This window comes from Manihot esculenta, chromosome 1 (genome assembly GCF_001659605.2).
Source record: "Manihot esculenta cultivar AM560-2 chromosome 1, M.esculenta_v8, whole genome shotgun sequence".
Taxonomy (NCBI): Eukaryota; Viridiplantae; Streptophyta; class Magnoliopsida; order Malpighiales; family Euphorbiaceae; genus Manihot; species Manihot esculenta.
In genome coordinates, this window is record NC_035161.2 from 5,192,640 (window position 1) to 5,215,325 (window position 22,686).

At 30.6% G+C, this 22,686-nt stretch overlaps 2 protein-coding genes and 5 non-coding genes across 10 annotated transcripts; 2 read left to right on the plus strand and 5 right to left on the minus strand.

Moving 5' to 3' along the window:
* Positions 1-4,373: 4,373 nt before the first annotated feature.
* LOC110624830 (serine protease SPPA, chloroplastic) lies at positions 4,374-14,675 on the plus strand. Its single transcript, XM_021770211.2, has 13 exons — positions 4,374-4,900; positions 5,038-5,221; positions 5,986-6,123; positions 7,581-7,751; positions 7,825-7,928; positions 8,760-8,827; positions 9,673-9,839; positions 10,542-10,611; positions 11,361-11,515; positions 11,904-12,009; positions 12,234-12,321; positions 12,444-12,587; positions 13,442-14,675. Exons 1-13 carry the CDS (start codon positions 4,454-4,456, stop codon positions 13,670-13,672), a joined length of 2,073 nt encoding a protein of 690 aa, XP_021625903.1. The 5' UTR covers positions 4,374-4,453; the 3' UTR covers positions 13,673-14,675.
* A 1,344-nt stretch (positions 14,676-16,019) lies between these two features.
* TRNAV-UAC lies at positions 16,020-16,092 on the minus strand. The gene has a single exon. It is a non-coding gene; the product is annotated as a tRNA-Val (tRNA).
* A 77-nt stretch (positions 16,093-16,169) lies between these two features.
* On the minus strand, positions 16,170-16,242 carry TRNAV-UAC. Its single transcript has one exon. It is a non-coding gene; the product is annotated as a tRNA-Val (tRNA).
* Positions 16,243-16,351: 109 nt separating this feature from the next.
* On the minus strand, positions 16,352-16,424 carry TRNAV-UAC. The gene has a single exon. It is a non-coding gene; the product is annotated as a tRNA-Val (tRNA).
* Positions 16,425-16,520: 96 nt separating this feature from the next.
* Positions 16,521-16,593, minus strand: TRNAV-UAC. The gene has a single exon. It is a non-coding gene; the product is annotated as a tRNA-Val (tRNA).
* A 110-nt stretch (positions 16,594-16,703) lies between these two features.
* TRNAV-UAC lies at positions 16,704-16,776 on the minus strand. The gene has a single exon. It is a non-coding gene; the product is annotated as a tRNA-Val (tRNA).
* Positions 16,777-16,823: 47 nt separating this feature from the next.
* LOC110624835 (translin-associated protein X) lies at positions 16,824-22,525 on the plus strand. 4 transcript variants are annotated; one of them, XM_021770224.2, is made up of 8 exons: positions 16,824-16,963; positions 17,030-17,136; positions 18,720-18,799; positions 19,248-19,389; positions 20,062-20,211; positions 20,420-20,621; positions 21,843-21,944; positions 22,082-22,525. In XM_021770224.2, the coding sequence occupies exons 1-7, from the start codon at positions 16,888-16,890 to the stop codon at positions 21,941-21,943; spliced, it is 858 nt and encodes a 285-aa protein (XP_021625916.1). In that variant the 5' UTR covers positions 16,824-16,887; the 3' UTR covers position 21,944; positions 22,082-22,525. The 4 variants fall into 4 exon arrangements, with proteins under 4 accessions (XP_021625916.1, XP_021625933.1, XP_021625923.1 ...); XM_021770231.2 differs by having other exon boundaries at positions 16,834-16,963; positions 17,036-17,136; XM_021770248.2 differs by having other exon boundaries at positions 16,871-16,963; positions 17,050-17,136.
* The last annotated feature ends 161 nt before the right edge of the window (positions 22,526-22,686 follow it).

Here is a 22,686-nt window from a genome sequence, read left to right on the forward strand (position 1 = left end):
TACCTTAAAACACATGGTTTTATAAAATTTAGACTTATAATACATCATTTATTTAATTTCTATCGTAAAGCAATTACAGAAAACTAAATCAACTATTTTATATAAATTAAATTATAAATTTTAAAATAAAAAATTAATAAAATTGCATGATATATTTTCTATACTTGTCTCTTCTCCATATTCAAATGATGGATAAATTTGTGGAGATCTCAACGCGATTGAAAATTAATTATTAAATTAAATTAAAAATTAGTTAATAACCATTAAATAAAATAATAATATCTAATTAATGCATTTATTAAACATGTTTTAAATTAATTTTGCAAAACATTCAATATTAGAAGACAGGAACATGTTATAACAAATAGAAACTCAAAATTTAGGTAAAGAAGGAATGGGCATCTAGGAGCCAATTAGTCACATCTGCTCTTCAACTATACAATGCAGCCCATGCAAATCAGGTCTCATGCATTTAACTCGGTCTCTCTACAGTGCAAGAGACACGTCATATATATATATATATATATAACAAGTATTCAGTCTCAATATTATTAAAAATTTATTAATTAATTTCTTAATTTTAAAAAATATAATAAATTATATTTAATATTTTAAAAAGTCTATTAAATAGTCTATTAAATATTATAATCATTAAACATTATAAAAAAATTAAAAATATTTTTAATATAAAAAATTAATTAATAAATTTTTTATAAAACTGACTCAATTAATAATTTTTTTTAAATTATAAAAATTAAACTGTAAAAATATATATATATACCAAAATACACAAATATTTAAATATAAATGGTAGGCAATTTCTCCTTTAATTATAAGGTAAACATTTTAAAATAAATAAATTGAGAGATTTAAACTCAAAATTTCAGTCACGTCCTACAGTTTAAGTAAAAAAAATCTAATTGGACTCTCTCTGACTAGAGCATGGGTCGTAGAATTGGAAAGTATGTTATAAATTTGGTTGGTGTGAGACTTAACAGTCCAATTTTATTTTTTCAGCAATATCTTTAATTTCACTTAATTTACAAAAAATATTTATTTATTTACATAAAACTTTTAAAATATAATTTAATTTTAAATAGAAAATTAAAAAAAATACATATATAAAATTTTAAAAATTAAATTTATTAGATCACATTAAATATTAAATATGAGATTTTAAAATTTTTTAATAGAAGTTGTATAAATTATTATCCGTTAAAAAATACTATTTAATTTTAATATTTTGATTTATATTTTAAAGTTTAGTGAATTATTAAACTTATTTTTTATTTATGGTATTTATTGTGTTTTAAATTTTTATAAAATAATAAAATTATTATTATTTAATTTTATTAATTTATAAAAAATTAAAATACAGAACACAATTAATAATATATATGATCAATTTAATATTTTTTTAATAAATAATTAATTTATATTTAATTATCATAATTTTTATAATTTTAAATGTATGGGTTAATTTCAACTATTACAGATTTACTATATATTAAGTCAATAAATTAAATAATTAATGAATAACTTACTTTATAAATATTTTAAAAATAAAAAAAGTTAAGCAATAAAGTTAAAATTTCAAAAATTAAATGTAAATTTTTTAAATCGAAAAAAATAAATAAAAAAATAGGGATAGATTAAAATATTATATTGGTATTGAGACTTTATTTGTAAGAAAATTATTATTAGATTCTTAAATTTTTAAAAATTTTATTAATTTTCATTTTTATAAAAACCACTCAATTAAAAAGTTCATGTATTTTATGAAACCAATTTATTTAATCTATTTATTAAAATAACTGTTAATCAATTATTTTACTTTTAGTCGGAAAGATAATTAATATTATATAAACTAAATAAAATAAATATTCAAGATATGTTAATGAATTTATAAAAATTATTTATTTTATAAAATATAAAAATATTTTATTGAAATAATTTTTAAATATAATAAATTAATAATTTTTAAAAAAATTTAAGGATTGAATAATAATTTTTCTTCGAATAATGAAAATTATATAAATATCTTATTAAAATTTCAAAAAAGTTTAGGGTGCCCTCAACTCTAAGTGAGTCCGTGTTGGTGCCTAACTTTGTTGGTAATTGAAATTATTTTGATAGTTTTTTTTAGACATGGGACTTTTTAATGAGAAAAAAATTAATCGTTAACCATTTAAATATTCCAAACACATCAATTACAATATCATGGGCTTGTAAAATTAATTTCTTGGTGATAAAATTACAAAATTTATTTTATTTTTCAAATGACACTAAGATCTAAAGAAATAAATAAATGACATCAACAAAATAACTATGGGCGTTACTGTCTTGGCCTTAAGACAAAATCTAACTAATCTATTTACACAACATAAGCTAAACACTCTCTAAAATTACTACAAAATAATAATTAAATTATAGATAAATAATTAAATTTTTAATTATATATTTATAAGTTGTAAATTATTTATTAATTGCCCTCTGAATGCTATAATAAATAACAGTTATTGTTAAATAAATTACAATATTAAAAGTTATTTATTATATATATCTATAAAGACAAAGTTTAATCCATATAAAAATAAAAAATAAAAGGTAAAATTTAAAATATTTAATATAACACAATAATAATTCAAAATAAGTTATGAGTGACTTTAGAGTAATATGATAAGAGTCATGATACTTAGTTTCGATCTTAATTTTTTATCAAGACTCGCCTTTCTAATTACAGAATGAGACTCCATGAAAAATTATTATTGAAGAATACACAATTCAGTAAATCCCATTTATTTATAATCGCTGGATTTTTTATTTAATTTTTAAAAAATTTAATAATTAATTTATTTTTTTACCGTATAAAATATGATAAATACATAAATTAAAATACACATTATTACATAATTACTTTTAAATTAAAAATAATTTATTACACTTATTCTTTTCATTAATTTATTAATTTAAATATTAAAGTGAGGATTATAAAACCACATGTTTTTTCTCTTACATATTCATCAATACCAATACATCAATATTATTTTATTTTTATATATTACTTAAAAACTTAAATATATTAAAATTTGTACTGAGTATGTAATTTATGTAGACAAATATTTTTGTGTTGCCACATAACACTCTCCACAAAAAGTCTTTTTGTACTATTTTCAGAAGACGTTATTTATAAATAATTTTATTTATTTAGTTCTATCTTTTATATTATATATTTATATTTTTTTTATTTTTCTTTTATTATTATTACCTCAATTTTTATAATTTAAATTATTATTTTCATTTAAGAATTAATTAAATTTTACTATTAAATTTATTATATTTAATTTTTATTAAAAATATAAATAGAATGCTAACTTTCTATCTCATATGTTTTATACGAAATTTTCGCACTATTATAAACTAGAAGTTATTATTAATATAGGAATACAAAATAATTTAAAATTAGTTAAATAATATAATATATTTTTTATTTAAAAAAATAAAATTTTATATTTTTTAATATATTAAAAATTATATTTTTCACAAAAATAAAATTTAATATATATATATTGATGAACGTTGAATTTTTGCACTACGGTTTGAGGCCAGTCCACGATCCCAACCCATCCTTTAAAGGTCCTCAAGCCTCATCACCTGCATCAAGTCCAGCCCACTCAGCTCAAAAACCAAGCTCCAATCAGTTCCTTCAAACAGGCCGACCCAACTCTTCTAATCCAATCAACAGATTCCTTCTGAGCCTAATTATAACCTTATCTTTCGGTCCAACTCGAAACCAGGAAGGGATTTAGCCCCTTCGTTTTTGTGGGACCACCCACATGCGCGTTCAGAAGAATCAGGGGCCGTTACACATGGGACAGAGATCTGATTCTCTCGTACATCCGTATCAACGTAGCAGGGACAGATAGTCCAATGATACATGTTCTGTTAACACGTCGCTAGCGGATAAAAGAAAACATGTAAAAGGAGAAATAATCCCTCTCTAAATCTAAACTTTTCCAATTTTACAGAACTCATTATAAAATTCTATTTTTTAGATTTTAGATGATATATATATATTAAAACAATACATACATATAAATTTATCCGCATGCGAGATAATAAAAATAATTAAATTATGCATTCAAAAATATAATTTAACAGTAAATATATTTGGATAATTATAAAAAATCTCATATTTTATTTCTCCTAATTTTTATTTCGAAAAAGAAAAAAATTATATATTAAGATTACATTGACCAAATGTGTTAGTAAGCGTGCTAATTGGGCCGCCAGCACGCATGATCATATCCACGAGACTCTGTCTCGTAGAGAGTGTGTTGACGTGGACTAAACTTCACCATGTCATCCCTGTATTGCTTGCTGTATTGCAGCTTCACACTCTACTCGCCCATTAATCTCCTCTCTCTCGATCGATCTCTCTCTCGACTCAACAATGTCGAAGCTACTGCTAATCCACTCTCCTCACTTCACTCCAGTCTATCGCCGAACAATCACTTCCGTCCTCTCAAAATCTCATCTCTGCCTCTCTTCTACTCCCCTTCCTCTTCATTCCACCTCTTGCCTTCTTCATCCTCTTACTCATCCGTCTCTTTTCCGTCCCTTTCCTTCTTTAATTCTTTCCAGAAATTTATCTGTTCGGGCTTTCGATTCCTCTTCCGATACTAAAACTCAGAAGCAGGAGGAGACATCAGACGAGAAAGTTTCTCAATCTGAAAATGGATCCATTAAGAATTCTCAAGATGATTATCCTACTGGAGATTTTGAGTTTAAAGAAATTGGAGCTTGGAATCGTTTTCTTGTCAAGCTTCGGATGCTGATTGCTTTCCCTTGGGAACGCGTTCGCAAGGGCAGTGTCTTGACTATGAAATTGCGCGGCCAGGTTTTTCTTTCTATTAATTTTCTAATGTTTCTGAATTATTATTGGCATTTCATAAGTGACTTAAACTGCATTGGTTTGGTTTAATTGAATGATGAATTGTGAAGTTGAAAGTATTCTGCTCTTGGTTTAATGTTCAGATATCTGATCAGCTAAAGAGCCGTTTCTCTTCAGGGCTATCTTTACCTCAAATTTGTGAAAATTTCATAAAAGCTGCATATGATCCTCGTATTTCTGGTATTTATCTCCACATAGAGCCTTTGAATTGTGGATGGGGTAAGGTTGAAGAGATTCAGAGACACATATTGAATTTCAAGCAATCAGGTAGGCTTGGACTTCTATTCGTTTCTTTTAAAAAAATTAAAAATAAAGAATAAATAATAAATTGAAAATGAATACAAAGAATAACGTACCAATAGAATGTATAGAAGTAAATTCTCATAAGATGAAGATTATTTGTGCTAATTGTTTTTCATCTTCCTCTAATACATTGGTTACTAAAATATCATTTGGTAGGTTTCCTAAAAAATCTTGATTGAATATTGTATTTTCTCTTTGCATTAGAGGTAGCTAGTATGAGTTTGATGCGTAATATTATTGGTTTATATAGTTTATAACTATGGTTCTTAATTTTCTAGTTTTAATTAAATAATAAATATTGTCGTAAATTTTTTATCATAAATTAATCATATGATTTAATCATTGTAATGGATAATGATGGTGGCTTATCAATATAAATATTATAAAAATGAGGTGAAATTTATTGCTAGAATGTGGGGTTTAGAATGCAAATAGGTGAACTTATTTTCTCCATATTACATACCATTTGGCAAAAAGTCGGATAAACACTTGGCAAGATTTTGTTAGCCTATTTCAGAACTCCACTTTATAATATAAATACAGATACACATAAAGATATATTCATATACAGATATATGTTAATTATTTTCATTTTATACCATTTTATGCCAGTAGCTATTTTGTGGCTTTAGTTTAAGTATCTCATTATGAACTGGCAAATTCTTGCAGACATTATCTTAAAAGGATGGGTGATGACTTTTGCTTTTAATGTTTTATGATATTTGCAGGTAAATTTATTGTTTGCTATATCCCTGCTTGTAGAGAGAAAGAGTATTATCTTGCTTGTGCCTGCGATGAGATATATGTCCCTCCAAGCGCTTATTTTTCTTTGTATGGATTGACAGTCGAAGCATCTTTCCTTGGAGGTTAGTCCCATAATTTCAAAAGCTATTTGATGATTTTCTTTTGACGTTTTACCAGTAATAGTAATTTTATTAGGCTATAATATTTTCTAATCTGATCAATTTAGAGCATGTTTTGTACTATTGTTGCTAGTAGCAACTTTTAAACAAAACATTAGAAGGAAGTCTGTTTGGTAATAGATGATAGATCTTTTACAACTTGATTTTCACATGAAAATTTTAATATTGAAACTTTTGCAAATAGCAATTAATTGTATGGGTGATAAACTCTTTTTTTTTTTTTTTTTTTCATGTGAATTGCATTTTTTGAACTGGTCATATTCGAAGTCACTTGGATTGTAGATTCATATCCTATATTAGAAATTCTTGTGTTGGGAAAATTTTGTCTTGCATTTCTAGGTCTGTGCCTGCTGCTATTACATTATGTCACCAACTGATGCTTAATAGATGAGTAGCACTAACAGAATTCAGCATTGAAAAAGAAGGTGCTCCTGGTTGATCTGAGTTGATAAAATTCCTGTTAATTTCCCTTTTTGTTTTGTCTATTGAGCTATTTAAATGCATAAAGCTATTTAAATGCTTAAAATTACTTGCTTGCATATGGAAATATATACTGAATGCTTTTTTGAATTTAATAGTGCCATTTCAGATTTTAGCTGCAAAACCCTCTTTGATGGTATTTCCTCAATGCTCCTATAGTATTGTGCTCTGTTGCCTTTTCCAGTTTCTTTCTTCCATCTGACCTCTCATGAAGTTCTGGTAAATATTCAATATAGGCAATTGCTGCATTCATTTAGTCCACTTTCCTGCTCTGCTTTCAGTCATCTCAAATCTGGGAGATACCATGAGTTAAGGTGCCTTAGCCAGAATAGTTGGGCAATTTTCATTAGGCTGAAATTTTCTTAACCAGGATTTACTAAAACTATGAACTCCTCATTTTGTTCTTGGAAATAAAGCTATTTTCTAGTCTAGATATGCCAAGGGAGTATCTTTTGGGAATCATGTGTATGTTATTGCTATCTGGCTATTAAATTCTGTACCCAGCTAAGTAAGAAAAAGGCTTTTATATACCTCAGCAGGTTTTGAGAGTTATTCAAAACGAATTTCAATAAACATTCCAATATATAGGAGATTTCTCGGGCCACTTTAAGACACAGAGGATTGAGAAGATCTTGTTGGAGCATTGACTGTATAATGTTAGTTGCTTATTGATATTAATCATTGGAATGTTAATGCATTGTTTTGGTTTTGTTCAAAACATTTAGCATTACAAGTTGGTGCTTCTATATGGTTGTGAGAAAATTGTTGTTGTCTAGGCTTTGAGGCTATTTGCTTACATCTTTTGCAATAATCATATGCAGAGACATTCCTTCTAAGTTTCCCCTGTTTGAAATTGTTGGTACAAGCAGTGGAAGCAACTTGCAAATTATAATTAAGCCTCATTGAAATTATTTCTTCAGGAGTTTTGGAGAAAGTAGGAATTGAACCAGAAGTGCAAAGGATTGGTAAATATAAAAGTGCTGGGGATCAGCTTACACGGAAATCTATGTCCGAAGCAAATTGTGAGATGCTGACAACATTGCTTGATAACATCTATGGGAATTGGCTGGATAAGATTTCTTCTACAAAAGGTTCTTGAGTTCTGCTGAAATTTAATGTGTCAAATGTAATTCATGGGTCTGAAACTGAAATTTTTTTATGTAGGAAAAAAAAGAGAAGAACTTGAAAACTTCATCAATGAAGGAGTCTACGAAGTAGAAAGGCTGAAAGAAGAAGGTTTGATAACAAATATACACTATGATGATGAGGTAGAGAAATGTTTTCTTAGTTTGCTCTAAAGGTGTCAAATTGTAGGTGGAAAATTAATAGGCCAATATATGTTTACACCCCTATACTATTTCATATTAGTCCATTAAACACCTGAACTAAAATTGTAGCCTATTAAACACCTAAACTTAAATAAATCATAATAATTAAACATAAATTAACCATGTCATTGATGACTTATTAAAAGAAATCAGAAGTAGTTCAACTTATTGCTAACTGCATTCAAAGTTTTATTGATTGGGCTCTAAACTTTCATAAAATGATAAAATTACTCTCATAATTTTCTTCAATTTATAAAAATTCAAAGTTCAGTCAACAAAATTTATACAATCAACTATATATATGATCAACTTTTAACCTTTTACGATAAATTTTAAATAGTATGACTAATTTGTATTTAATTATTATAGTTTTTATAAATTCAAGTGTTGAATAGGTTATGATTTTAGTTAGAATGTTCAATGGGTTAATTCCAATTAGTATAGGAATGTAAGTATATATTCAACCTAAATTAATATCTACTAAGCAGACCATAATTGCAAATCTCAATGCTTATGGTAATAAATTTCATTAAAATGCTGAAATGGGAAAGTTCACAATGTCATATCCCTAGTAAACTGAGACCAAAAAACACTCAAGTGCTATGGTAATTCAAATTTCTGACAATGTCAGTTGTAGGTTGCTGTTTCAACTAATTAAACTAGGTTGGTCTCCCTTAAAGTGGCATTCTCAAATGGTATTACTTGATATGTGTGTGTGTGTGTGTTTGTGATAATATTTGGATATTGTCTTAGTGATATGTGAATCTGCAGGTAATCTCAATGTTGAAAGAGAAACTTGGAATAGAAAAGGATAAAATTCTTCCTGTGGTCGACTACGGGTATCCATTTTCTCGTTAATAGCATTAAATTACCTTTCTGAATTTTTTTAGGAGCTGTCATTTTCATGCAACTAAATTAGATAATATTCAATCAGAATTGCAATTTTAAGTCTCTTATTCCAAATTAGACGCATAAAACTTTAGTTATTTGGATTGGCTGCACAAAATGGTTGGTTTGTGACAGGTGTTCCTGGCACTATCCAGCTTCCCTTGCTCAAACTTCACATTTTCACCCCATTTTCCACTGCATAAAACTTACTCCAATATGGACATGATTTTACATCCAATTGTTTGATGCCTACTCCAGCAATTTCAGAACTTTTTGAAAACATGCTGACCTTTTAGTTTGTCTTGTGTTCTTCTATTTAATACACAAAAAGGTAGAACAAGGCCTTGAAGGCTTCAACTTTCTTCCTTCAATTGAATGAGGAACCTCACATAAGTATTGCCCCTGCAATATCTTTGTAGATTTTTGATAGCCCGTGAATAATTTCATCAAGTAATAAAATAACAATTTTTTGGTCAATTTCACTGGAAGTGCTAAAATTGTTCCTAATGTAAAAGGTTGAAGGTAGAGTCAAAATTGATTATTGGTGCAAAGGTTATCAACTTTTTTTTGATAAGTTTGATTCAGTAAAACTGCAAGGGATCAAGATAAGGCAAAAATTTGGGGGCTTATTGGGTCTCTTTGCCTATTTAATAGTGCATTTATTACAATGGTCATGTTTCTTTGTGTGATGTTATTGACTTATTATCTTGTTGATCCCGTCTGTTGCCAGTTAAAAGATTTGCTCGTCTACTTTATATATGAATCTCTCTCACATGTTTGTCCATTTTATGTCCAGCAAATATTCACGAGTAAGGAATTGGACACTTGGTTTAACTGGTGGTGCTGACCAAATTGCTGTGATCAGAGCCTCTGGGAGCATAAGTCGTGTACGGAGTCCGCTAAGTTTACCGAGTTCTGGTATCATTGGGGAGCAGTTCATTGAGAAGATTCGACAAGTAAGAGGTAAACTTGATTGTAGGAGTCTCTTTCTTCAATCCAACATGCAAATTTCTTTTTTTCTCTTAAGGGATAATCTTTTTGAGTGTAGACAATATTAACTGTAGCTCCAGTCACAGATATTCAGTCCAAATATGCTTTGTAACCAGATAATATGCTCCTATATGGGGCACTCTCTCTCTCTCTCTCTCTCTCTCTCTTTCATATATATATATAGGCAATTGATGGCGTGTTCTCCTCATTGTCAAGAGGCTTGATTATTTCTGAGAAAGAATTTATGCAATATTTTGAACAAGATATTTTTGTTCTCTGTCTTCAAGGAACACAAATGCTATGATAGAGGAGAACATTTCTGTTTATACTATTTATGAAAATGTAAATGTTTAGCAATTAGCACATAAATGTTTATAGAATGAATGAAATTATAGAATGAACGAACAAAAATATGTGGTGTGCAAGGCCACTTTTTGTCTTAGACTTGCCTAGTTCAAAACTATTTCTTTTCATAATATAAGTAATAAATATGTAAAAAAGAAAGAAATGACAAGAAAGGGAAAGGAAGTTCAAGACCATTTTAACTATACTGTTTTTTTTCCTAATTATTTGTTCTCTCTCGTTGCATTTTTTGTTGTTATGTCTTACTGTGCCAAACCACTGTTGTTTTCTCATTACTTTTTCTCTCTCTCAATCCCTCTTTATTCTTCCTAGAGTCAAAAAGATATAAAGCTGTTGTTATTCGGATTGATAGCCCTGGAGGTGATGCCCTTGCTTCTGATTTGTAAGTGTTTCTTTGTAACACCTTAATGTTCCAAGCTTCTTCTGTGAATGATTTCACAATTCACAACTAGATATGGTCACAGTCTCATAATCACATTGCACAGGGTACCTGTACTTTTGCCAAGATAAATTTGTGACAGGGAATGTTGGATATGGTCATAGTTATCTGAATCATATTGGGATGCCAGTTGAAACTGAACAAAATGATAATGAATCACAATTCATCATATGGATCTTTCCATTAATTCCAATTTTAAATTCTCCTGATTAAAAAATATTCTAGTTATTGGTTTCATTTTATTAACTCCACTTCTTTATCTGTGTTTCTGTTTTTTTCTCCATCTAATCTGTATTGGTCTCTATTTATTTCTTCTTTTTTTCCTCTCTTCCTCACTATTCCCTACCTCTCCATTTTTCCTCATGTCTATTGTATTATCTCTCTTCACTCTTTCTCCACTGCATGCAAAAGGGTTTCTCTACAACTGAAATTGTAAAACCATGAAATCTTCTTCCGAATAATTATTTAAAAATTTATGTTTGAAGACATACACATTTTCACCTTATTGTCTATGGATTTAGGATGGGGAAAAGTTGAAATTCGTTGCATCATGTGTCAAATGTTGACATCATTATCATTTTCTTAGATCTTATATTCATGAGTGATACACGGTTCTTTTGTCTCTTTCAGAAAATATGAAATGAAATAAATATCATTCCCTGTTTAATTTTCACTGCTGTTAATACTTGTAGAATGTGGAGGGAAATCCGGCTTTTGGCTGAAAAAAAACCTGTGGTCGCATCTATGTCTGATGTAGCTGCAAGTGGGGGATATTATATGGCAATGGCGACGGGGACTATTGTTGCAGAAAATTTAACCTTGACTGGCTCTATTGGAGTTGTTACAGGTAAACTAAATATTGAAAAATCTTTGCAACTATGGAAATGAAAACAGATCTTTAAGTATGAAAATCTGTCTTGAAGAAAATCCTTTCTTTTATTCCTGAAAAAGATGTCAATGGCATACTATGACATGAAACAGTGTAGGCATGCTGGAAAGAGAGAGAAAAAAAATGCAGGTTAGCTCTGTGGATTCTTAGATGCTTCTGCAAAAAGCTGAACTTAAACCTGCCTTCTAGGTAACCAACAATTAAGAAGTTACTTTATTTGTAGAACAAATTAGAAAAAGAGAAAGAAAAAATAGAAGTGAAGAAATTAACCTATTTTAAATTTCTAAAAGAGCTTTCTGCATTACTTTGTTAGTATTTAATTACTGAACTGGTGGTTAATTTGTAGGTAAGTTTAACCTTGGGAAACTATATGAAAAGATTGGCTTCAACAAGGAAATTATATCAAGAGGTAAATATGCCGAGCTACTTGCAGCTGAACAACGACCTTTGAGGTGAGAGACCTTGTCGTATTTCTTAATACAAGTCCTTTTAAAACAGAATTGTGCATCTACACTCAAGTTGGATATGATTTATGCTTGTGGATCCCATGCAGACTTTGTTGCCTAGAAGGCTTCCTTAATTGATTGGATGGTTCCCAAATCTTCCAATTCTGTTTCAAATTCTGTTTCCATTTCCTTTGCTACCTGAATGAAACTAACCAATGTTATTTTTCCAGACCAGATGAAGCAGAACTTTTTGCTAGGTCAGCTCAGAATGCATACAAGCAATTTCGAGACAAGGCAGCATTTTCGAGATCAATGGCTGTAATTTTTTTTTTCTTTTAGCAATCCTTTCAAAATTAAGTTTATTTTGTTTGAGCAAACATTCAAGGAGGAATTGGAAAAAGGCCAAAGAAACTCAGAATTCCTCATCATTACACTGTCAGGTGGATAAGATGGAAGAGGTTGCACAAGGTAGAGTCTGGACCGGTAAAGATGCAGCTTCACGAGGTCTAGTTGATGCTACTGGTGGGCTTACTCGAGCTATTGCCATTGCAAAACAGAAGGCCAACATTCCCCAAGACAAACAGGTTTGTTTTGACTTGATAATTTGGTCTTCTTTTTCATGTGAATTACCAGATTGGTTTCTGTTTAAGAAAATAATGCTGAATTGCTGATTACTAGATTGGTTAATTACCATAGCTTACTTCAAATTTATTAGTTCGGAGTTCTAGTACGTAACATAATCATGTTAATTTTGTCCAGGCTATTTATTTTATTATCCCTGCTGAGAATTTCTATAGTGTTTGAGGCTCTAGTGCTACTCAGGATAAAATTATAATGGCTTATGAAAAAGGAGGCTTTTTATTTCTTAAATCACCATTCACAATATGAATTTTAGTTCCTGAAAGCACTGAATAGTTGCCAACAAAGCCTTCCGTCCCAGGCTTCCTATATATGTAATCATGCATTATTGTGCATCTTTACAAGTGGAAAACTCCCTATTATGGGAACGAGAAACTCAAGGAAGCTAATTCTAATTATTTGAGATTATTCTAGAATATTTTTTGGTTAATAAAGCATGCTTCTCATGCTCTAGTTAGTTACATTCTTGGCTTGTATATGGTTCTCCCAAGATATCTTAATAATAATGAAGCTCATTTCTTCACTTGAGTAAAAGTTAATACTCCCCCTTTTTTGTCATTCTGTATAGACCTTATAATTTGCTTTTTCACTCAAATCTTCTTTTGATTTCAAGTGCTAGGCCACTGAAATTTTTGACATCATGACTAGAAGTTGAATTACCCATGAGAACCGATCTCATTTCTTTTTTTAATTATTTTCCTTTCAACATCAAACAATCTGCACATTCATATTCTGGAAGAAGTATAATGCCATTTTCCTATCTTCTATATGAGCTATGTTGACTTGCTTAACTGCCTAGGTAACCCTGGTTGAGCTGTCAAGACCCTCTCCTACACTGCCAGAGATTTTAAGCGGCATAGGGAGTTCAATAGCAGGAGTAGACAGAACATTGAAAGAACTGCTGCAAGACTTGTCATTTTCAGATGGAGTTCAAGCCCGGATGGATGGAATCATGTTCCAGAGCTTGGAGGGAAGTTCATATGCCAATCCCATTTTAAGTTTGATAAAAGATATCCTCAGTTCCCTCTGACCTTAAATCCTGACCTTATTTATCTTAACCTTTTTCCCCCATTGGTTAAATATATTTGGGGTTGATTATTTTAATAATCATAATGCCATGGTGATAGGGGGATCAATAGATATCCTAATTATAAGGGATGGAGCCTGCCCACACCAATCCGAAAAAGATTGGTAGATGTGGTCTAGTCTGAATGTTGTTCGGCAATAAGTTTGGAGTCACCCCTATACTCTTCACCAAGGATCAAATAAGTCCGTTTTAACTTTGTTGGCCAAATAAATCTCACAACTTTGCCAATTGGGTCCTATCATATTAAAATACTATTTTTTTTAAATTATAGAAATTATATTTTATTATTAAAAAGTTAACATTTTAACATGATAGGACCTATTCAATCTTTAATGTAAAGTTATGACTTATTTGGCTAAAAAAATTAAAATTGATTTATTTGGTTCTTAGTAAAAAGTATAGTGGTGGATTTGGATTTGGTTCCAATTTTGTCCCTTTTGCAACTGAAGCAGTATGAGAACATCCACATTATAGGGGAAAATTTTTAGAAAGAAAGATTACAGCAGATTAGATCTTCTTGTGTATGATTTTGGGAAGAGCTACTGGTGCACATGAATCCTTTTTCCTTTTTCTCTATTTTTTGTTTTCTTGGACTAGAGTTCGTATCCTGAGTCCAGATATGTCTATATTGCTGCTAAGGCGGAGCTCAACAGATGATTAAGTGGTGTTGTTGATACTAAATTATTAGCAGCTTACGCCTTTCTACATGTTTGACTATGACATTACTGAATCATCTCAAAGCCGTGGCTGTAAACGCAAGAAATGGGTAGACGTTGTCCAATATTTGTAAATGACCAAGGAAAATTTTCTGTTTGCGCAGAGAAATGTGTGAATTATCTGCACATGCTCTGAAAATATTCTCATACTTGCTTTTGATTAGTTAAATCCTAATCCTTATGAATGTTAATAATGAGATTACAGGTGCAGAAACTATCACTTCAATCTATTACTTGATTACCTGCATTTCTAAAATTGCTGCTGCGCTGCATTGATTAAAAGTGCAATTGTTCAATATCCCAAAATAAAAATAAAGTATGATGTAATTATAATCTTTGTATATTGAAGGAAACTTTATGCTATTTAACAATTTATTTAACAAATGGCTGAATTACAAAAATAAAAAAATCCTGAATAATTATATTATTAATAAGTTGCTTCTTGATTTAGAAACGGTTGATTTCATTACACTTTCGATCTCTATTTATTTAGCTGTTAAAATAAAACTTAAAAAAAAAAACCCAAATAAAATATGATATTTGGAATCTATTTTTCAAAATAGATTGATGAAAAAATAAGGAATAACTAAAAATATGCTGGAATAAGGAATAATGAACATAATGAACGTTTATTTTAAATTTAACTAATGATATATGTTGGAAGGCACTTAAAATACAAACGGAATAAGGAATAACTAAAGTGTCTAATGGGATTAAATTTGAGTACATTTTAATAAGTATTTCAAAATACGAGGATTAATTTGTTACTAAGAACAATATCCGTGAACGTTTTTCTAAATCACTCTTAGCAAAATGCTATATATATATAGGAATAGAAAGCCTCACAACTGCATCTTTGATCAATTTTGTACTTATTACAATATTGTAATTAACAGAGGTTTTACAATGCTCTTAGGAAAAACTGTAAACTTGTACTTAAGAGACTTGTTTTTTTAATGCTCCAAGTGTATTTTACAATTAGCCTGCATTTTTTTTTGTCCTCACAGTTGAGAAACATTCTTACATTTCTATGCTAAATATGGAAACGGTCAACAACTTTTCCTTATCAATGGCGGCTTAGAGAGATAGCATGGTATATGTATATCGATTTCAAAGTTTCAAATAGTTTGACTTAGAATAGAATTTTAAATATTGCATGTATGATTTTTTTAAAAAAAAAATTCTAAACATAGCTTTTAATATAAAATTTTAAAAAATTTATTATTTAATCACTATATTATAAAGAATAAAATAATTTAGTATTTCAATGTAAAAAATATATTAAAATATTTTAAAAAATTTATTAATTAATCATTTCATTAATTTTAATTATTAAATATTTTATTATTTAATTTTAATAATTTTAAAAAAATATTAATTACTTTCTCAATTTTATAATTTTTTTTAATATATAATCACTAAAATTAATAGAGAACTAAGCATCAAATCAACTCCACCATTAAAAGAGTACTAGAACGATGTGTTTGGATAAGCAGAATAAAAACGATGTCGTTCCTTCAAATTCCACAAGCGTAAATCGTTCAGTGAACACTTAAAAAAAATAGGTAGCCAAATGATGTTGCCCAGGATCGAACTGGGGACCTTTAGTGTGTAAGACTAACGTGATAACCACTACACCACAGCATCATGATGTCATTCCTTCCAAAATCAACAAAGATAAATCGTTCAGTGAACACAAAAAATAAAATAAAGAAGTTGATAAATGATGATGCCCAGGATCGAACTGGGGACCTTTAGTGTGTAAGACTAACGTGATAACCACTACACCACAGCATCCTCCGATGTCGTTCGGATAAGCAGAATAAAGATGATGTCGTTCCTTCCAAATTCCACAAACGTAAATCGTTCAGTGAACACAAAAAAATAAAATAAAGAAGTTGCTAAATGATGCTGACCAGGATCGAACTGGGGACCTTTAGTGTGTAAGACTAACATGATAACCACTACACCACAGCATCCTACAATGTCGATTGGATAAGCAGAATAAAGACGATGTCGTTGCTTCCAAATTCCACAAACGTAAATCGTTCAGTGAACACAAAAAAGTTGCTAAATGATGCTGCCCAGGATCGAACTGAGGACCTTTAGTGTGTAAAACTAACGTGATAACCACTACACCACAGCATCCTCCGATGTCGTTCGGATAAGCAGAATAAAGACGATGTCGTTCCTTCCAAATTCCACAAACGTAAATCGTTCAGTGAACACAAAAAAAATAAAATAAAGAAGTTGCTAAATGATGATGCCCAGGATCGAACTGGGGACCTTTAGTGTGTAAGACTAACGTGATAACCACTACACCACAGCATCGTTCAGGCTTTTTCGCCGCTTCATTTAAACCAAGATAATATGCCATTGTTGGCTTTATTACAAATGGAAGTGCGGTTTCACAAAGTGTAATTTGAGGAGAGAGACAGGTAGATGCTGTACTCCGCTCGCTCGCTCCACAGGCTCTTTCTCATGGCTCCCAAGCCCAAACCCCACCGTCTCCATCAAGGTAACCCTATCCTTTTTCTTCTTTGTGTATTCGTGGTTAATTTTTATTGAGGTCAAGAAAAATCAGTTGCAGGAACTTCGTTGCAGAGCCCGGTGAAGAGAGTTAGAACAATGACTACAGAGTCTTCCTTCAAGGATGCCTTTGCAAAATACGCTGAATATCTCAATGATCTTGTACATTTCTTTCTTTCTTTCTTTCTTTCTTTCTTTCTTTCTTTGTTATCGCTTTTACTGCTCTCTTTAATTAGGTCTCAGCCTTATGATTATGGTGTAATTACTTTGTTTTGTTTCAATTAAAAATGTATATTCTTGAGGTTCTGAGCTTAAAAAATGGTTCAATGCTATTTGCACAAGAGCCTGCACACACACTACACTAACAAAAGCTCCCATTGTTGTTGCTTTTGGAGATGGAATTAGCCAAACAACATAAATTAGCAGATAATTCAGACACCCATCCCATGTCACACATTTTCACTTCCTCCGTTATGGTCGAAATTATTCTTCTAAGGCTTTGTTATTTTTCGGAAAATTAACTTCTATCTAAATATTTTCTAACAAAATATTTTATTTTTTAATTTTAAAAATAAAATATATCAACAAATTTATATATGGAGGTCTTAGCAAGATTCTCAAATTGCAGAGAATGGCATTCTCTTTTGAAAAAAAAAAAATTATTTTCATTAAAATGTCTTAACTTTTTAATTTGATCAGAAAAATATTTTCTATTAACTAATTTTACTAATTTTCTGAGTGTTCCAAACGTTTTTATGAAAAATATTTTTCGTAAAACAAATGGAGCCTAAGTTTCAAAATCTAATAATATTTAATGAACTTTCGCTAAGAAAAGCATATTTGACAATTGAAATTGGTAAAATAACTACTAAGGAAAAAAATTTGACAATAAGTCAATAGCTATTTTCTGCAAAATATATGGGGAAAAAACAAAGCATAATAATTCAGTTCAACAAATTCCTCTAGTGTTCCCCTTAAAATCTTTTAAAGCTTTCTGAAAATAGAAGCTTTTCCTCGAATAATTGGTGCTCAATAAAAGTGCTCCATTTTTTTATATATGCTGATTAATGATTTTGGCAAGTTAAATTTGCCCCTATGGCCCAGTCAGCTGTGAGTCAATGGTGGTCATGCTGTATGTCTCCTTGTTGAGCTCCATCTTCAGCTGTACCCTTTTTCTTATTTATTACTTGAATCCTGTCATTTTGGGTTGGAAATCACAGTAACTAAATCTCGCAAAATGTAACCTCAAAGTTCATATAGTTTGATCTCAAGTTAAAGCTGTTGATGGATCTTCCTTGAAAAATCATACCTAACCAGTAAGAGAGAACTGTTAAAAAATTTTCTTGTTATGATACCTAATTCACTTTATTACATCCAACAGAAAGAAATGAAAGTTGGTTTTGTCGTGGAATCCATTTTGAAGTTCAAGACAAAATTGGAAGTAAATTTTAAAAGGATCCAGTTGTATGAAATACAACACTGGATACTAGACTACAAAGAAATAAAATTGTAGAGACTAGAAGTAAGGCTTGGCCAAAAATGCCTGATAGTTCATGTATGAATGGACAGTGTAGAAGATTGTACTATATGGAAATGAAATGTGAAATATTTAATTATTTATATTATTTTGAAGCATGCATGAAATAGAACTGCTTGTATTACATGTATGATACCTCTTGCCTATTATTAGTTAATGATCACTGAAACTATGCCATGCCCATAACAAAATTTATATATTCTGGTAGAATGACAAGCGGGAAAGAGTGGTAAAAGCTAGTCGAGATGTCACCATGAACAGCAAAAAGGTCATATTTCAAGTTCACAGGTATAAGGAATCAGTTATACATGCACACTGTTTATTTATGTATCTATGTGTGTCTGTGTGTATATGTATATATTTATTTATTCAATGCACACTGTTTATTTATGTATCTATGTGTGTCTGTGTGTATATGTATATATTTATTTATTCAATGCTTCATGTTGCTTTAGCTACTTGATCTTTGAAATGTTTTGTCTTAGATCTTCCTTATTTTTTTTTCCCATTTTGTAAAGCTTTTGTTGGCTTCTTATGCAAAAAAACCATTTTAAATGAACCTTTTGAGGATTTTATTTTTCTGATCATAATGACTTTTATCTCACAAGCAGGGAGTTGACATTTATTTGCTTTGTGTGATACATTACTTGGATTGATTTCAGGACTTAAACCTTTCCGAATCCTGATCTTATTACTTTATACTGATAAATTGGTGTTATAATCTTGTGGATGATAGAATGAGCAAATATAACAAAGAAGAAATTCTTGAGAAGGCAGAAAAGGATTTAGCAGCTGTGGCAGATCAATATATGTCCCGGTTAGTCAAAGAACTTCAAGGCACTGATTTTTGGAAGCTAAGACGAGCTTACTCTCCTGGGGTAATATCCTTGTGTCTGTTATGTCCTTACTTATGGAGCTAGTTAGGGGATGATGAACAGGATAGTCCAGATACGGAATCCTTTAACTGTATACCTATGATTTCTAGTCAGGGCTCAAGAAAAAAAACCCAACAGTCTCAAATAACCCTCAGAATTCTCTGTGGGAAATACACTATAACATAGTCATAAATACAAAAGTAATTCTTACCTTGGTTGTAGACATCCAACTAATTATCATACTCTCATTTTACTTAAAATCATGGTAGGTCTCACATAAAAATAAATATTGAGAGTTTTTCATTGGTTGGGTGTTTGTACACCTTGGTGTTAGTAAGAATTTTCCATAAATACAACATATAAATCTGGAGAACTACTCTGTTATGGATACTTCTTAACGTTCTCCTAATTTTCAGGATCCATAACTGACATATGTTCCCAGGACTTAGCATCCATAACTGACATAGTTCAACTGAGCAATAAACAATTACTGCAATACTGAAAATAAATGCTAATAGTAATTTAATTGTTAACTAGACTTCCTCTGGAACTTACAAACCTGAACATGAATGGATCAGCCATAGGCCTTAGCAAGATCCCTAACATCACAACTTCGCTTTCAGAGCCAGAATCAGTTTCATGCTACAGAATCATTTTTCCTTGGGGTCTTTGCAGGTACAAGAATATGTTGAAGCTGCAACATTCTGTAAATTCTGCCGAACAGGGACTCTTTTGCATCTGGATGAGATAAATGCGAGTCTGTTACCACTTAGTGATCCAACTCTTGAGCCCTTGCAGTTAAACATCCTAGACTATCTTTTGGGGGTAACTGCCTGAGATTTATACTGATTTGTGATGCTTTCTTTTATAAAATGAAATTGTGACGTAGGATTCTCTCTGTTTTCTGTAGCTTAGAATGTAAATTAAAGTGTCTTTTGGCAAAAATGCCTTTTTCTTTTTATAGTTTGGCACATGTGGATATGTTTATATGCATCCAGTTGCATGCAAGGAGATGCTTAGTATGTTTGTACAGCTTGCAGATTTAACTGGAGAGCTGATGCGGTTAGCGATTGGTAGAATTTCAGATGGTGAGCCTGAATTTGCTAAGAGGATATGTGAGTTTGTACGTGAAATCTACAGGGAGTTGAGTCTCATTGTCCCACATATGGATGACAGTTCTGACATGAAAACAAAGATGGACACAATGCTTCAGAGCGTACTGAAAATAGAGAATGGTATTTGATCAAACTTATGCTGGATCAAGTTGTGAATTTGATTGGTTATATCACATAATACATTAGACTGATGATATTAACTCAGTAAATTGGTATTATTTACAGTAAATTCCATAAAATTTTATGGAATTAGTCTCTGACAAATAGGCTCTCTGTGAAATTTAATTTGGGAACTTGAGTGCCTTAAGACTGGCGTTGGCTGCCTATAGGTGAACATTCAATCATACTGTTGAGGATCTATGAGAATGTGTAGGAGAAGCAGAAGAAGGAGGTTCATAAAGGAGAGAATTTTTTTTGCCCGGGGGGGGGGGGGGGGGGGGGGAAGAGAGAGAGAGAGAGAAGGAGAAAGATGGAGAAAATTAGAGAGATTAATTGTTGTTTTACGGGAGTCTTCCTTTCTCACTGTTACAATGCCACCCTATTTATACAGTACATTCTCATAGATCCTACTCTTAGTATGCTATATGACTTGAAGATAGATGATACTCTTTTCCATGGGTGGCTTTTGTTTAATCCCACGTTGATCTGAAATAGAAGTAATGTGTCTCGGCTCTCCTCCCTCTTTGAACTCAAGAGCTGATGTTTTAAGTGGGTTAGATTTCACTCAAATTTAATATGGTATCATAGTCTCCCACAAGTATTTTACCCTCTTCGAGGGGCATATTAAATTTCACATTGGTGGGGGACAGGGTAGGGTTTGGGATAGGGATAATTTTCTCATTGTCTTGAGCTAATTTTTGAGTTAATCATGGGTCAAATTTAATGATTTTTACAATTGTCTTGAGCTAATTTTTGGATGAGTTAATCATGACTCAAATTTAATGACTTTTACAATTTAGCATGATATTCCTTCATGCCTATTAATATCTTAGGTTATGCAGATAATATTTCCATAATCCAAGCACATATTTGAAGGGGTATGATCATTTTTCAAACAAATTGAATAACAATATCTTTTCTATTCCATTTTGTTTTGAAAATTAAATAAAATACCCTATACGTAAATCTCTTGTTGTCAAGGATATGATGTCAAATTGTGATTAATCTGCTTTTGCACTTGCACTTCAAGTTATGAGGAACTTTACCTATGGGTTTCTCCATTTCAGTTTTGCTGGACTTTTCTAATCGAGTTATTTTTGCAGCTTGCTTTATGAGGAACTTTACCTATGGGTTTCTCCATTTCAGTTTTGCTGGACTTTTCTAATCGAGTTATTTTTGCAGCTTGCTTTAGTGTCCATGTGCGAGGATCAGAATATATGCCTTTGCTTGGATCTAGTGAGCCAAGTTCTTTTTTGTTGGGTGTGTCTGACATCGAATTATAAAGTAATTTCATCTGTAGTTGTTATTTTGATATTTAATTTGTCTTTTTTTTTTCTTTTTAACCCTTTTTCCCACATGTTCTTTTTTTTTTAAAAAAAATAAATAAATAAATCTTTCAATCTAATAATTTTACTGCACAGGAGAGTTGTCTGGAAGCATTTAGAAGAGAGATTTTCTTGGGGATCAACAGAAATTGGAAAACTTAGAAGGGAGCTCTTTGTTAATGCAAACTCACCTCTGGAGAAGTCACTTGGCCTTGTTCATTTTTGGGAATATTTTTGTAAAATCTAATTGCCTACCTCAAGAAAATTGAATTTGCTCTGAAAATGATAGAGCTTTTATCTACAGTGTCTTTCAGAAGCTGCGGCAATTGTGGATTGAAGCTCTTATCTTTTCAGTTTGATGGAATGAAAGCCTTCAGAGAGTTGTCAACTTGAGCCTCAGGTGATAAATGTTAATGGTAGGGGTGTTTGATTTCGGTATTGGTATGGTTTTTGCTAACAACTGAAATCAGAAATAAACTTTCGGTCTTAGGAATCAGATTTAGAGCTAAATTTCGGTTCCAGTTTAGCTTTGCTTTCAGCAATTTCGCGTAGTTTCGAGTGGTTCCAGTTTCTATTTTTGTTTTTTTTTATTTTAATTTTAGTTTCATCTTAATTCAAATAGTTCAATATTTTATATATAGTTATTAGTTATATAATTTTTAATTAAATGAAACATGTGTAATATCTAAAAATATATTATA